Source organism: Ochotona curzoniae, unplaced genomic scaffold, assembly GCF_017591425.1.
Source record: "Ochotona curzoniae isolate NIBS_2020 unplaced genomic scaffold, NIBS_Ocur_1.0 scaffold_4937, whole genome shotgun sequence".
Classification (NCBI taxonomy): domain Eukaryota; kingdom Metazoa; phylum Chordata; class Mammalia; order Lagomorpha; family Ochotonidae; genus Ochotona; species Ochotona curzoniae.
This window is the reverse complement of record NW_024467126.1, coordinates 6,238,659-6,252,375: the sequence shown is the minus strand read 5'-3', so window position 1 is coordinate 6,252,375 and position 13,717 is coordinate 6,238,659. Positions and strand designations below refer to the sequence as shown.

At 65.4% G+C, this 13,717-nt stretch overlaps 2 protein-coding genes across 3 annotated transcripts; both read left to right on the top strand.

Annotated features, from left to right (window-relative positions):
* The first annotated feature begins 2,138 nt into the window (after positions 1 to 2,138).
* On the top strand, positions 2,139 to 6,168 carry NLRP6 (NLR family pyrin domain containing 6). Its single transcript, XM_040970836.1, has 8 exons — positions 2,139 to 2,311; positions 2,365 to 2,645; positions 2,901 to 2,939; positions 3,026 to 4,805; positions 5,170 to 5,262; positions 5,342 to 5,512; positions 5,610 to 5,777; positions 6,030 to 6,168. Exons 1-8 carry the CDS (start codon positions 2,139 to 2,141, stop codon positions 6,166 to 6,168), a joined length of 2,844 nt encoding a protein of 947 aa, XP_040826770.1.
* A 1,845-nt stretch (positions 6,169 to 8,013) lies between these two features.
* On the top strand, positions 8,014 to 13,420 carry PGGHG (protein-glucosylgalactosylhydroxylysine glucosidase). 2 transcript variants are annotated; one of them, XM_040971055.1, is made up of 13 exons: positions 8,014 to 8,272; positions 8,422 to 8,632; positions 8,708 to 9,143; positions 9,338 to 9,457; positions 9,634 to 9,765; positions 10,230 to 10,338; positions 10,430 to 10,502; positions 10,596 to 10,732; positions 10,818 to 10,951; positions 11,034 to 11,129; positions 11,266 to 11,363; positions 12,283 to 12,494; positions 12,571 to 12,679. In XM_040971055.1, the coding sequence occupies exons 1-13, from the start codon at positions 8,014 to 8,016 to the stop codon at positions 12,624 to 12,626; spliced, it is 2,073 nt and encodes a 690-aa protein (XP_040826989.1). In that variant the 3' UTR covers positions 12,627 to 12,679. The 2 variants fall into 2 exon arrangements, with proteins under 2 accessions (XP_040826989.1, XP_040826988.1); XM_040971054.1 differs by having other exon boundaries at positions 12,283 to 13,420.
* Positions 13,421 to 13,717: the final 297 nt, after the last annotated feature.

The following is a 13,717-nucleotide window of genomic DNA, read 5'->3' as shown; positions in this document are numbered from 1 at the left end:
AGCACCTGTTGTGTCTGAGGGAAGACCAGATCTTTGGTGAGCTGACTGGACTAGGCCACAGCATCCATCCGCACATGTGAGAGATGACGCTGGGAGTGAACCGACCAGGCAGCTGCATTCACTGGTCCGTGTGCTGGCTGGTGTGGGTGACAGCAAACCTGACCCTGCACTGCCTGGACCAAGTGAGTCAACTCTGAGATCACCCCAGGCGAGGTTTCTTGGGGGACTCCCTGACTAGACTGATGGATTCAGACCCTGGCCATAGGAAACATCACAGGATGCATGGTCCCACCTTGGAGTGCATGTGTCAGGACTGGGCCTCCTCGGTTGCCGATAGCTGTCCAGCCGACAGCATGTCCACACGCACACACGGGACTCGACAGTCAGCTCATCTAGACCAGCAGGTGTCGTCAGCTGCCTTGTCAGAAGATGAAACCATGGCCAAACTTTACAGCGTGTTCCTGGGTCTGTGAATGCTCCAAGGTGATCTGGTCAGCCAACAGACCTTGGAAAGATTTCCTCAACCCTGGTTCAATGAAGCTGACAATGTCTCAGTCCCATCAAAACCACCCAAGTAATGCCCTCAGAACACTCTTCCCCGCACGGGGATCTCTAGGGTGTCATCAAAGGACCACCTTTAGGTGCTGATGTAATTGGACAGCAAGGAGCCACCTGCCCTTCTCCTCCCTACCCCTGCCCCTATAGATACAGGAGAAGAAAGGAAGCATTTATCTCACCCACCAGCATGGTTTTCAGGGGGCCCAAGACCAAGGGCTTGGTGATGCTGCTACAGCTGAACTTGCCAGGCAGGTGTCCACATGGGTTGGCCTTGGCCTTGGGCAGCCCCCTCTATAGAACCCCAGCCTGGGAGGTGTGGAAGCAGGGGCCAGCCAAGCTCCTCCCACTGAGCTGGCACTCCCTTGGGCAGCAGAGACCTGGGTGGGGCCAAGGTTGGTGCCCATCTCAAGGTTTGCCCCCAAACCCTGAGCCTTCCCTCTTTGCCAGGCCTGGCCAGGACAAGGCTGCTGCCTGCTCGTGTTCATGGAAGTCCAAAGTCCCAGCCATGTGCTGCCCCTGTTTCCTCCCCAGTCCCTGGGCAACATCTTGCGAGCCCTGCCCACCCAGGGCCCTTGTGGTGTCCTGAGGACATTGGATAGCCACCTGCTGGGCATACACAGGACAGCATGGTGGGGGGTAGGAGCCATGCATGTGGTACGTCAAGCATGCTCTCCTAGGTAGCACAAACATGGCCCAGCTCTAGGGGGAAGACTCCATTGGTCAGACACTCCTGCTTCCCTGGGATCTCAGCTCCCAGAGGACACAGGATGGCACGCAGGTGGCCCATGGGCAGGTGGAGCAGCAGGCAGGGCTGTGGCCAAAGCGGCCCACCAGCTCCCCAAGAGAGGCCCCAGCCCTGTTCCCCATGCTGTTGGAACAAAGCCCAGGGGGTCACAAGTCCAGTACCGGTTTCACTGGGCTTAGAGCCAGGCAAGGGCTCCGCCCTGGCTCCCCAGCTGCACCCCAAGTCCCAGGGCCTCTTCCTCCACCCCAGCCAGCAAGTCAGCCTGTGCCTCCCACTGTGGGCTGAGAGCAACTCCTGGGGCCTCTCAGGTGACCAAGCTGAGACCCTAGAGGTTCCAGCCTGAGCTGTGTCCACCCATGGGCACACTTGGCCTATAGGGGAAACAGCCCAGGCCTTGCTCCAAGCCAGCTGCCTCCTCTGGGCAGCCCACCCTGTTGCCAGCCATGCCACACCCACGATAGGGAGCAAAGGTCACTGGGCCAGGCATGTGGAGGGCGACTGCACCTGGGATGCTCTCAGACTGGCCCAGCTGGGCTGCAGGATGGACGGGCTGGACCAACCTTGGGGACTTGGCCCAGGTCAGCTGAGGGGAGAGGGCCCCACTCAGACATCCATCTCTGCCCCTGAGAGCTGGACCAAGTAACCCGGAGCTATGGAGGGACCAGGGGCCCCGGGCTGCAGGTGAGTGCTTGCTACAAGGGCTTGGGCCTGGCAGTCTCCGTGTCCCCTCCCTGGGCTGTGCTTCTCTAACGCTCACACCCTCAGCCAGGCCCCCACACAGGGGTGTGGTGTGCCCCAGAATCCAGTGTGACTCAGAGTTGTTGGGGACTCCGGAATGGGGACTCTGGGCAGTGCAGCCGCCTCACCAACTGCTGTCACACCTGACGGCGGGTTGTGTGAGCACGACCTAAGCCACAAGATGGCCGCCCCAGCAACCCACGAGGATGTCCTCTGGCGGGGTGTGGAGTACCCCACGCTCCCAGGACGGACGCTGCAAGGCCTGGGAGGGTGGGGCGACCCAGGACATTGGGCAGCACTGACGACCCTTCGCACGCCCCCAGCTCGGAGCCCCTGGCGACCGCGGCCCGCGAGCTACTGCTGGCGGCGCTGGAGGACTTGAGCCAGGAGCAGCTGAAGCGCTTCCGCCACAAGCTGCGGGATGCGCGCACCGGCGGCCGTGGCATCCCATGGGGGCGCCTGGAGCTCGCGGATGCTATGGACCTCGCAGAGCAGCTGGTCCAGTTCTACGGGCCGGAGCCCGCGCTGGACGTGGCACGCAAGACGCTGCAGAGGGCGGACGTGCGCGACGTGGCTGCGCGACTTAAGGAGCAGCGGCGGCAGCGTGAGAGCGGGCCTAGGGCAGGCGTGTGCTGGGAAGTGTTCGTGAGCCTGGGGCCTGGGTCGCACTGCCTGGAGGTGGGGAGGGAGGGCCGGGGCGTCTTGGTCTAACTTTCCAGCCTTGGCCTGGTCCTGGCTGGGTGCCCTTTACCCATAAACCAGCGAGCCCTGGGGCTGCCCCCCAAGGAGGCTTGGGTCCGAATGGCACCCGTGCCCCCCATTCCCGCTCCGCGGGTCTCAGGGCAGAATTCCCTTCCAGGGCTTGGCACCGGTTCCTCTGCGATGATCTCCGTGGCTGGTAGGTCTCTCCCGCGGGCAGCCCATTCGGGGGTCGCGACAGCTGCGGGCCCCGTATCTGCCACCCGTCCTCTCCCCTTTCCCCAGAGTACCGCAAGAAGTACCGGGAGCACGTGCTGCGGCAACACGCTAAGGTGCGCGAGAGGAACGCGCGCTCAGTGCGTATCAACCGGCGCTTCACCAAGCTGCTCATCGCGGCCGAAGGCGCCGCCGGCGGGGACGTGGCGCCGGGAAGGACGGAGGAGACCCAGGAAGCGCGCGCGCGGCGCTCAGACACGCGCACCTTCAACCGGCTCTTCGGGCGCGACGAGGAGGGCCAGCGGCCGCTGACCGTGGTGCTGCAGGGTCCGGCGGGCATCGGCAAGACCATGGCGGCCAAGAAGATCCTGCTAGACTGGGCGGCAGGCAAACTGTACCAGGGCCAGGTCGACTTCGCTTTCTTCATGCCGTGCCGGGAACTGCTGGCGAACCCGGGCGCTCGTAGCCTGGCCGACCTGGTCCTGGAGCAGTGCCCGGACCGTCGCGCGCCTGTGCCGCAGATGCTGGCACAGCCGGAGCGGCTGCTCTTCATCCTGGACGGCGTGGACGAGCTGCCCGCGCCGCCCGGGGCCCTAGAGGCGGCCACGCCCTGCACCGACCCCTTCGAGGCGGCGAGCGGTGCGCGCGTGCTAGGCGGGCTGCTAAGCAAGGCGCTGCTGCCGGCCGCCCGCCTGTTGGTGACCGCGCGTGCCGCCGCCCCGGGCCGCCTGCAGGGCCGCCTGCGCTCGCCGCAGTGCGCCGAGGTGTGTGGCTTCAGCGACCGCGACAGGAAAAAGTACTTCTACCGCTTCTTTGACGACGAGCGCGGCGCGGCGCGCGCCTACCGCCTGGTCAAGGAAAACCAGACGCTCTTCGCGTTGTGCTTCGTGCCCTTCGTGTGCTGGATCGTGTGCACAGTACTGCGCCAGCAGCTCGCGCTGGGCCACGACCCCGCGCACACGCTCAGGACCGCCACGGCCGTGTACCTGCTCTTCGTCACCAGCTTACTGGACGGCGGTGCCGGTGGGCCCGGGGCGCGAGCCGAACTCCGTAAGCTGTGCGGCCTGGCGCGCGAGGGCACCCTGGAGCGCAGGGCGCGGTTCACGGAGCGGGACCTGGGGCGCCTGCAGCTGCGCGGCTCACCCGTGCAGGCCTTGTTCCTGAGCAAGAAGGAGCTGCCCGGCGTGCTGGAGACTGAGGTCGCCTACCAGTTCGCCGATCTCAGCTTCCAGGAATTCTTCGCAGCCCTCAGCTACCTGCTGCCGGACGAGGGATCTCCGGAGGCGGTGGCGGCCGGGTGCCTGGAGACCCTGTTGCCCCGCGACGGCCGGCCGCGCGCCCACCTGGCGCTCACTACGCGCTTTCTCTTCGGGCTGCTGAGCGCCGAGCGCACGCGCGAGATCGAGCGCCACTTCGGCTGCACGGTGTCCCCGCGCGTAAAGCAGGACGCCCTACGCTGGGTGCAGGGCCAGGGCGGGAGCAGGGGCTGCCAGGGGCTCGAGGCCGTGGAGGAGCCCGGCGAAGAGGAAGGGGAGGAGGAGGACGAGGAGGAAGACGAGGAGGAAGCCGAGGAGGAGGACGAGGAGGAGCTGGGCGAGGACCTCAGCTACCCACTGGAAGTGCTGTACTGCCTGTATGAAACGCAGGAGGAGGCGTTCGTGGGCCAGGCCCTGCGCGGCCTGCCCGAGCTGGTGCTGGAGCGGGTGCGCCTCAACAGCATGCACCTGGCGGTTCTCAGCTACTGCGTGAGCTGCTGCCCCTCCGGGCAGGCGCTGCGGCTGGAACGCTGCGGGCTGGTCGCAGTGCGAGAGAGGAAGAAGAGGAGGAGCCTCGTGCAGCGGCTGCAGGGGTGTGTGCGTCTTGCGTGGGCAGGGCTCACCCGCTTCCCGCGTGGAGCCCTCGCTATTCCATCGAGTCCAGCCCCTGTCCCGCCTCCTGCCTCCTCACAGAACGGAATGTTCTGAGTCCTTGTGTCTGCTGTTCCCTCCCCATGACACCGTGCTGTGCCCTTGGCGCCCGGCCAGCCCGGTGCCTTTCCCCTGGACCCCCAGTTCCTGGGGAAGGGAGCACCCGGGTTTAGTTTCGCTGGAGCCCCTGCACCTCTGTGCCTGAATCTGCAAACCACAACTGCGCCTCACTCCGGGATTGGGGTAGGAGGGTAGAGGCTTGGGGGGACTCTCGCCGAGCTTGACCAGGCCTCGCTCTCCCAGCAGCTCCAGGACCAGCACGAAGCCGCCGCCGGCCTCCCCGCTGCACCCCCTCTGCAAGGCCATGGCAGAGCCGCAGTGCGGCTTGAGCACCCTCACGTGAGTCATCTGGGCCCGGCCGTCCACGGACGTGTCCAGGGCGGGGGCGGCGCGCTCAGCACCGTGTGTTCCACCGCAGGTTGTCCGGCTGCAGACTCTCGGACGCCGTTTGCCGAGACCTCGCCGAGGCCCTGGGGACAGCGCCGGCCCTGACGGAGCTGGGCCTCCTGCACTGCGGCCTCAGCGAGCCCGGCCTGCGCATGCTGGGCCAGGGCCTGGCGGGACCGGGGTGCCGCGTGCGGGTGCTCAGGTGAGGCGGGCAGGGGTGGCCCCGCCGTCGGAGCCGGCCATGCCCTCACCTCAGGCCAGCCCCGCCCCCGCAGCCCCTGAGTCCCGCCTCCCCACAGGCTGCAGCCCGGCGCCCGCCCTGGGGTCCTGCAGTACCTGGTCAGCCTGCTGCGGCTCAGCCCGGCGCTTGCCACCCTGGACCTGAGCGGCTGCCAGCTGCCCTCGCCGGCTGTGACCTACCTGCGCTCCATCCTGCAGCATCCGGGGTGCAGCCTGAAGACCCTTAGGTGAGGCTGACCTAGAAGGGCATGCTGGGCCAGGGGCTCCCCCAAACCTGGACCAGGATCTTCCCCAGAGGACACAGCCCCTGGCCTGCTTCTCTCCCCAAACACACATCTATGGGTCATGAGAGCCCCAGTTCCCACCCTTGCTGCAGTCTGAGAAGTGGTCAGAGCCCTGCTCCCAGCTCCCACGTCCCACTGCTCACAGCCTTGCTGCCTAGTCCCTTGACCATGCCTGGTTGGTGCCTGTGCCTGCAGCCTGGCCGCCGTGGAGCTGAGTGACCAGTCGCTGCAGGAGCTGCGGGTCGTGATAGCAGCAAAGCCGGACCTGGTCATTGTCCACTCAGTGCTGGGTGGCACTCCTGAAACCTCGCTGGAGACCATCAGTGCCCTCTGAGGCCCGGGTACCTGTGCAGTATCCTCCCCTAGCCAGAGGTCCCAGGTGGGCCAGCTGCTGTGAACCTAGGGAAACAGGACACCTGTAGAGTGACCTCCCCCCGCCCAATGTCCCAGCCCTGGCCAGCTGCTGTGACCCCAGGGAAACGGGGCACCCTTGAAGCGTCCTCCCCCAGCCCAAGGTCCCAGCTAGGCCAGCTGCTGTGACCCCAGGGACCTCCAGCCCTTAAGGCACTCAGCTTCTGATCCTGCCCTTCCCCTCTTGCTCTCCAGTCTCCTTATAGCAGAGTCCACAGACACCCCCTTCCCCATAGCCGGAAGCTGTCACCTTCATACCCCTCACACCAGCTTGTGGCCCCAGCACCCAGTCCCTGCGGACAGGAAGTAGTCCCATCGCCTCTGCCTCCCTTGACACCCCCTTGTCAGTTGTTCAGAAGGAGTCCCAGCTCGAGGGGGAGCAATGGTCACTGAGAATAAATGTCACTTTGGTTCCAGTCCCCAGCTTCTTCTTTTTTTTTAAAAGATTTATTTATTTTAATTGGAAAGGCAGATATACAGAGAGAAAGAGAGACAGAGAGGAAGATCTTCCGTTGATGGTTTGAGCCAATCCAAAGCCAGGAGACAGGAGCGCTGATGGTTCTCCCACGCGGGTGCAGGGTGCCATCCTCGACTGCTTTCCCAGGCCACAGGCTGGGAGCTGGATGGGAAGCGGGGCCACCAGGATTAGAACTGGCGCCCATATGGGATCACAGCACATTCAAGGTGAGGACTCTAACTGCTACGCTGGGCACCTGGTCCCCCAGCTTCTGATTTGTTCAGCCAGGGCTCTGTCCATGCCCCATGGTCCACTGCACCACCACTAAGCTGGGACTGGCAGTGGATGGACAGGCCAGCGGTGGATGCCCCAGGCAAGTTGGTCAGCTGCTACAAGAGCTCTGCCCACTCAGTGGGCCAGGGGAGGGTGTGTGGAGAGGCAGGGCCAGCCTCACCTGGGCTGTGGGGGACCTAGGGGAGGTGAGCCAGGCTCTGGGCCTGAGCACCCCGGAGGCCTGAGTCTAGGGTGGGGGGGCGGGCAGATGGGGACAGGGAGGGACAGGAGTGGACTCAGGGGTCAGACAGGCCAGGGGCAGGGTGGGAGTGGATGCTGGGAGTGGAGGAAGCAGGGTCCAGCATCGGGGAGCAGAATGAAACGCCCGATGCCCCGTTCTCCTCTGGGAATCCCAAGGGCAAAGCTTCTGCCTCACTCCTGCCCACATGTCCCATTGGGCTAGGAATGCAGAGACACACGGACTGGGCATTTATTGTGGGGCCGAGCTGTCCAGGGCTGAGCTGACCAGGGCCGAGCTGTCCAGGGCCACGCTGATCAGGGCTGAGCTGTCTGGGCCCCCCCCCCCCAGCTGACCGGGGGCGGGGCCGAGCTGTCGGGGCGGGGCGAGCTGTCGGGGGCGGGGCCGAGCTGATGTGGGCGGGGCGCCAGCCCTTCCGGGTCCCGCGCCGCGTCTCCGCTCCTTCCCGCCCCGCGCGGCCTGGCCTCTCTCCCGGTGCTCCTGCCCGCGTGGCGGCGGTGAGTGCCCGAGCTCAGCCTGCCCGCGTGGCGGCGGTGAGTGCCCGAGCTCAGCCTGCCCGCGTGGCGGCGGTGAGTGCCCGAGCTCGACCCCAGCGGACGGCGAGGCGGGATCGGGGCCCGGGTGGGGCGCAGGCCCCTGAGACCGCCTGGGCCAGCGCGGGGCGGGGAGGGGCTGGGCGGAGAGGTGTCCCCGGGCGGCCGGTGGGCAGGAACCCGAGCTGCCCTGGTGTGCCCACCCGCCTGGAGGAGCCCAGCTGGTCACATCCCCACTCCCAGGCCATGGAAGCTGCCAGAGAGGACCCTATGGTGTTCAGCGCCCATGCCCTACCCAGCGACCCCAGGCTCTGGCCCCCTGTGACCAACGCGCACCTGGGCACACGCGTGTACCATGACGTAATCCACATGAGTGGCCTGTACAACGGGACTCAAGGGGACACGCACCGGGCCGTTCTGCCCAGTCCACTCAATGTGCGGATGGAGGCCCCCCCAGGGTCAGCGGAGCCACTAACGGAGACCTTCACCCTGGACACTCGCACAGGTAGCTGCTGTGGGTCTGGCTGCCCCTGGTGGGTGTTGGAGGGGCACACGGTTGGCCCACCTGGGGCCCTGGGGCTGGAGGCCTCTTCCCTGGGGTAGGTGGCCAAGGTGAGGGATCAGAGCTGGTCCTGGCTCCCTGCTGCCCCCCAGGCTGCTTCACACACACCCTGGAGGGCCCCAGCTCCCGGGCCACCCAGTGCATCTACGCCCACCGCACACTGCCACACGTCCTGGTCTTCAGCGTGTCCATCGCCCGTGCGGCCCCTGGCACCCATCCGGTCTCCGTGGTGTTGCAATCAGCTTTCTCCCCGGAGAGCCCTGACCTGGACCTGCACTTGGGTCCTGAGTTCCAGGGAGCCCGGTAAGGGGGCAGGCAGTGGTCCCTGTTGCTGGCCTGGCCAGAAGCCATAGCTGAGGCCTGGTCCTGCCCACTCAGGTACCTGTGGGGCCGCACACTGGCCCCTGAGCAGCCCGGAGGAGTACCCCAGGAGGTGCACATGCTGTGGATGCCACCACCACCTGCCCTGACCCTGGAGGCAGACGAGGAAGCCAGGACCTGGGACTTCCTGACTGTGGTGGGCAGCACCCAGGCTGAAGTCCAGGCTTGCCTGGCTGAGGCCCAGCAGCTTCAGGCCAGGGGTGCCCTGTACACGGCGCACACGCAGGCCTGGACCCAGCTCTGGGCGAGCTGCGGCCTGGACGTGGAGGGGCCCCTGGGCCTGCGACAGGCCCTGTGCAGCTCCCTCTACTACCTGCTCAGCGCCCTGCCCCCGCCCGGGACCCCAGGATTTGTCTGTCATGGCCTCAGCCCTGGGGGCCTCTCCAACGGGAGCCGGGACGAATGCTACTGGGGCCACATTTTCTGGGACCAGGTGTGTGGGGTCCGTCCACCCAGCACTGACCACGGGCTGGCTTCCCCAGGGCATTGAGCAGGGAGGCAGTCAGGAGGCCAGGGGCCCTGAACCTGGGTCTGGACTGGAGACAGGACCTGGTAGGAGGCGAGGGAGGTGGCCAGGGGTGCGGGACAGTGTCAGCCTGGGGAAATCCAGCCCTGGCGGTCCCCCAGGACCTCTGGATGTTCCCGGTCGTCCTGCTCTTCCACCCTGAGGCCGCAAGGGCCATCCTGCAGTACCGTGTCCGGACGCTGGGCGGAGCTCTGCAGAATGCTCGGAATCTAGGCTACCAGGTGAGCCGCTGTCCACCCACACCCCGACCCCTAGGGCCGCCCTGGCTGCTGCCCCAACCCTAACGGGTGGGAGACGCTATGGGGCCGGGCGTGCTGGGGCTCAGGAATGATCTCCTGGACAACGAGGGAGAGGCCGCGGCCCAGCCCTCAGCACCCTGTGCCTGTCCCCTCCTCAGGGGGCCAAGTTTGCCTGGGAGAGTGCTGGCTCTGGTCTAGAAGTCTGTCCTGAGGACATCTATGGTGTTCAGGAGCTCCACATCAACGGGGCTGTGCTACTGGCCTTCGAGCTGTACTACCATGCCACGCAGGTGAGGGGGGCACAGGTGGGGGATGTGCAGGTGTGGGACACACAGGTGAGGGACGCACAGGTGAGGGGTGCGCAGGTGAGAGGATGCACAGGTGGGGGACATGCAGGTTTGGGACGCACAGGTGGGGGATACGCAGGTGTGGGACATGCAGGTGGGGGACACGCAGGTGAGGGGTGCACAGGTGGGGGACAAGCAGGTGTGGGACATGCAGGTGAGGGGTGCACAGGTGGGGGACACGCAGGTGGGGAACGCACAGGTGAGGGGTGCACAGGTGAGGGACACACAGGTGACAGATGCACAGGTGAGGGACGCACACATGTGGGATGTGCAGGTGGTGGACGCACAGGTGAGAGGACACACAGGTAGGGATGGGTCTCTGGTGGAGCCCTGGAGGGGAACTGGACAGAGAGCAGTCATTAGATGCCCTCCAGCCCTGCCCCAAGCTGTGTCCTTCACCCCACCAGGACCTGCAGCTGTTCCAGGAAGGTGGCTGGGACGTGATCCAGGCTGTGGCGGAGTTCTGGTGCAGCCGTGTGGAGTGGAGCCCTGTGGAGCAGAAGTACCACCTAAGGGGTGAGGGCTGCAGGGCAGGGTGAATCCAAGTCTAGAACACTGGTCAAGGGGTCCCTGCATCCTGTCCACTGTGGGGTTGTGACCTTTGCAGATGTCATGCCCCCAGACGAGTATCACACAGGCGTCAACAATTCGGTGTACACCAACGCCCTGGTCCGGAACAGGTGGTGCTGCCCCAGCCCCGCCCTGCCCTCACCGCAGGTCAGCCCCACCCAGGCAGGGCCAGTGTAACGCTGTATTTGCCCCCTGCCCTGCAGCCTGTACTTTGCTGCTGTCCTGGCCCGGGACCTGGCCCTCCCTGTTCCCAACCGATGGCTGCAGGTGGCTGATGGCATCAAGCTGCCCTTTGACCCCGAGCGGAAGTTCCACCCAGAGTTTGAGGGGTATGAGCTTGGTGAGTGGACTTCAGGCTTCCAGCCCCCCAGACCCTGTGTCACCCTGGAGCGGACGTGAAGATTTGTGCCCCATTGTGCCCGCAGGAGAGGAGGTAAAGCAGGCAGATGTGGTACTCCTGGGGTACCCGGTCCCCTTCCCGCTGAGTCCCCACACCCGCCGGAGGAACCTGGAAGTGTATGAGCCCGTGACGTCCCCCCAGGGTCCTGCCATGACCTGGGTGAGTGGCACAGTGGGAGGCCCCACCCCACACAGAGGGGTTCGGTCCGCTGTGACCTTTCACCTCTCACCTCTGACCCCAGAGCATGTTTGCTGTGGGCTGGATGGAGCTGAAGGAGCCAACACGGGCGTGGGGCCTACTGGAGCGGAGCTTCACCAACGTCACGGAGCCCTTCAAGGTCCACACACCATCCTCCTGTGACCACATGCCAGGATCCACCAGGATCTGAATGAGAGCCCCTGTGGTGGGCGTGGAGCCTGGCCTGCTTGGGCATGGCATTCAGAGGTCTGGGCACTGACCCCCGTCCCCTCCAGGTGTGGACAGAGAACTCAGATGGCTCCGGGGCCGTGAACTTCCTGACGGGTGCTGGCGGCTTCCTGCAGGCCATGCTGTTTGGGTGCACAGGCTTCAGGTGGGGGCAGTGGCAGGAGGACCCCTCCCCTCACCTGACCCCTTCCCTCACATGCCCTCTCCCCTCACCTGACCCTTCCCCTCACCTGACCCTCTTGCCTCACATGCCCCCTCCCCTCACATGCCCCCTCCCCTCACCTGACCCTCTTGCCTCACATGCCCCCTCCCCTTACATGCCCCCTCCCCTCACCTGACCCCTCCCCTCACCTGACCCCTCCCCTCACCTGACCCCTCCCCTCACCTGACCCCTCCCCTCACATGCCCCCTCCCCTCACATGGCCCCTCCACTCACCTGACCCCTCCCCTCACCTGACCCTCTTGCCTCACATGCCCCCTCCCCTTACATGCCCCCTCCCCTCACATGGCCCCTCCCCTCACATGCCCCCTCCCCTCCCCTGACCCCTCCCCTCACATGCCCCCTCCCCTCACATGGCCCCTCCACTCACATGCCCTCCTCCCCTCACCTGACCCTCTTGCCTCACATGCCCCCTCCCCTCACATGCCCCCTCTCCTCACATGCCCCCTCTCCTCACATGCCCCCTCCCCTCACCTGACCCCTCCCCTCACCTGACCCCTCCCCTCACCTGACCCCTCCCCTCACCTGACCCTCTTGCCTCACATGCCCCCTCCCCTTACATGCCCCCTCCCCTCACATGGCCCCTCCCCTCACATGCCCCCTCCCCTCCCCTGACCCCTCCCCTCACATGCCCCCTCCCCTCACATGGCCCCTCCACTCACATGCCCTCCTCCCCTCACCTGACCCTCTTGCCTCACATGCCCCCTCCCCTCACATGCCCCCTCCCCTCACATGGCCCTTCCCCTCACATGGCCCCTCCCCTCACATGCCCCCTCCCCTCACCTCACATGTCCCCCTCCTCTCACCCGACCCTCTCCCCTCACCATCCACACCCCTTCCACAGGCTCACCCTAGCAGGCCTAAGCTTTGATCCTGTGAACCTGCCCGACATCTCTGGCGTGAGCATCTTGGGTGTTTTCCTCCAGGGCAGCAGACTGGACTTCTGCTTCTCCAGGGACTGTGTGGCAGTCAAGGTCACAGTCCCCACAGGGCCCCCAGGTCCCAGCCTGGAGGTGGAGCTGTGGCCATCTGGGTTGCGGCTCCCCCTGCCGCCAGGTAGGCCCTGCCTCCCCAGGGGTCTCCCACACCCCTGCCACTTGTGCTGTCACCCCAGGACACCCTCTTCCTGCAGGACACAAGGTCTCCTTCCCTCTATCAGCTGGCCGGATACAGAGGATCCCGTTGTAGCTGCCAGAAGATGGCCAAGCTCCCCAGGCCACCACCAGTACCAGGGCCATGTGGCGCCCCTGAGCCCAGCACCCATCCTCTTCTTGTGTCCCTGACACACCCCTGGCCCCAGCACCCTCACCCCCTCCTGGGCTGCCCTGCCAGTTCCTGATCTCTGGCCTTGCCCCAGCCCATGCCGTGGGGTTGGGGCTAGCCTGCCAGGTAGATGGAGGGAGGACCTCAGCCATCCCAAGTTCCCTGGGGCCATCAACAGTGGCCAGCATAGACAAACATGGGCAGTGGACCTTGGGGCCTCCCTAACCACCAGGCAAGATATTCCCAGAGTCAAGCCACAGGCAGGAAGCCCATGGCAGGACACAGCAGCCCTTGGCAGGACAGTGCCCAGCTCCCATGTTGGGGCCTGCATGTTTTCCCAAGGATGAGAGGAGCCGCCCATGGGTGCGGGGCTGAAGGTTTAAAGTTAGTGCTGGGAGGGGCTGGTGTAAACCCATTTACCATGTTGCTTGGAGTCAGGCAGGAAGCCCCTAGAAACCAGAGCAGCTGTTGCCTCCCACACACACTCCCCATCACTGTTCATCCTGCAGTCAGTGCCTGTAGGGGCAAGGACAACTAGCCAGGCACCACCAACATGTCCGTAGCAAAGCTGGAGGCTTCAAATGTGTGGAGGCCTCGGCCACCCATGGCTAACACGTGCAGGAATGGCTTTATGCTTCCTGAGCTCAGCCTCACAGCATGAGGCCAATGCAACCCAGCCACAGACCTGCAGGGCCATGTACCGGGCACCCCAGGTCCTGACCAGCCGCAGACCTGCAGGGCCATATACTGGGCACCCCAGGTCCTGACCAGCCACAGACCTGCAGGGCCATGCACCGGGCACCCCAGGTCCTGACCAGCCACAGACCTGCAGGGCCATGCACTGAGCACCCCAGGTCCTGACCAGCCGCAGACCTGCAGAGCCATGCACCGGGCACTCCAGGTCCTGACAGTAGAGGCGGATTGGCTGAGGAGGGCACAGGGGAGGGAGACAGAGATGGAGTGGGTGTCCCTGAGCCCAGAGGACAATTGTCCTGGTTACTGCTAGTGTGTGTGTG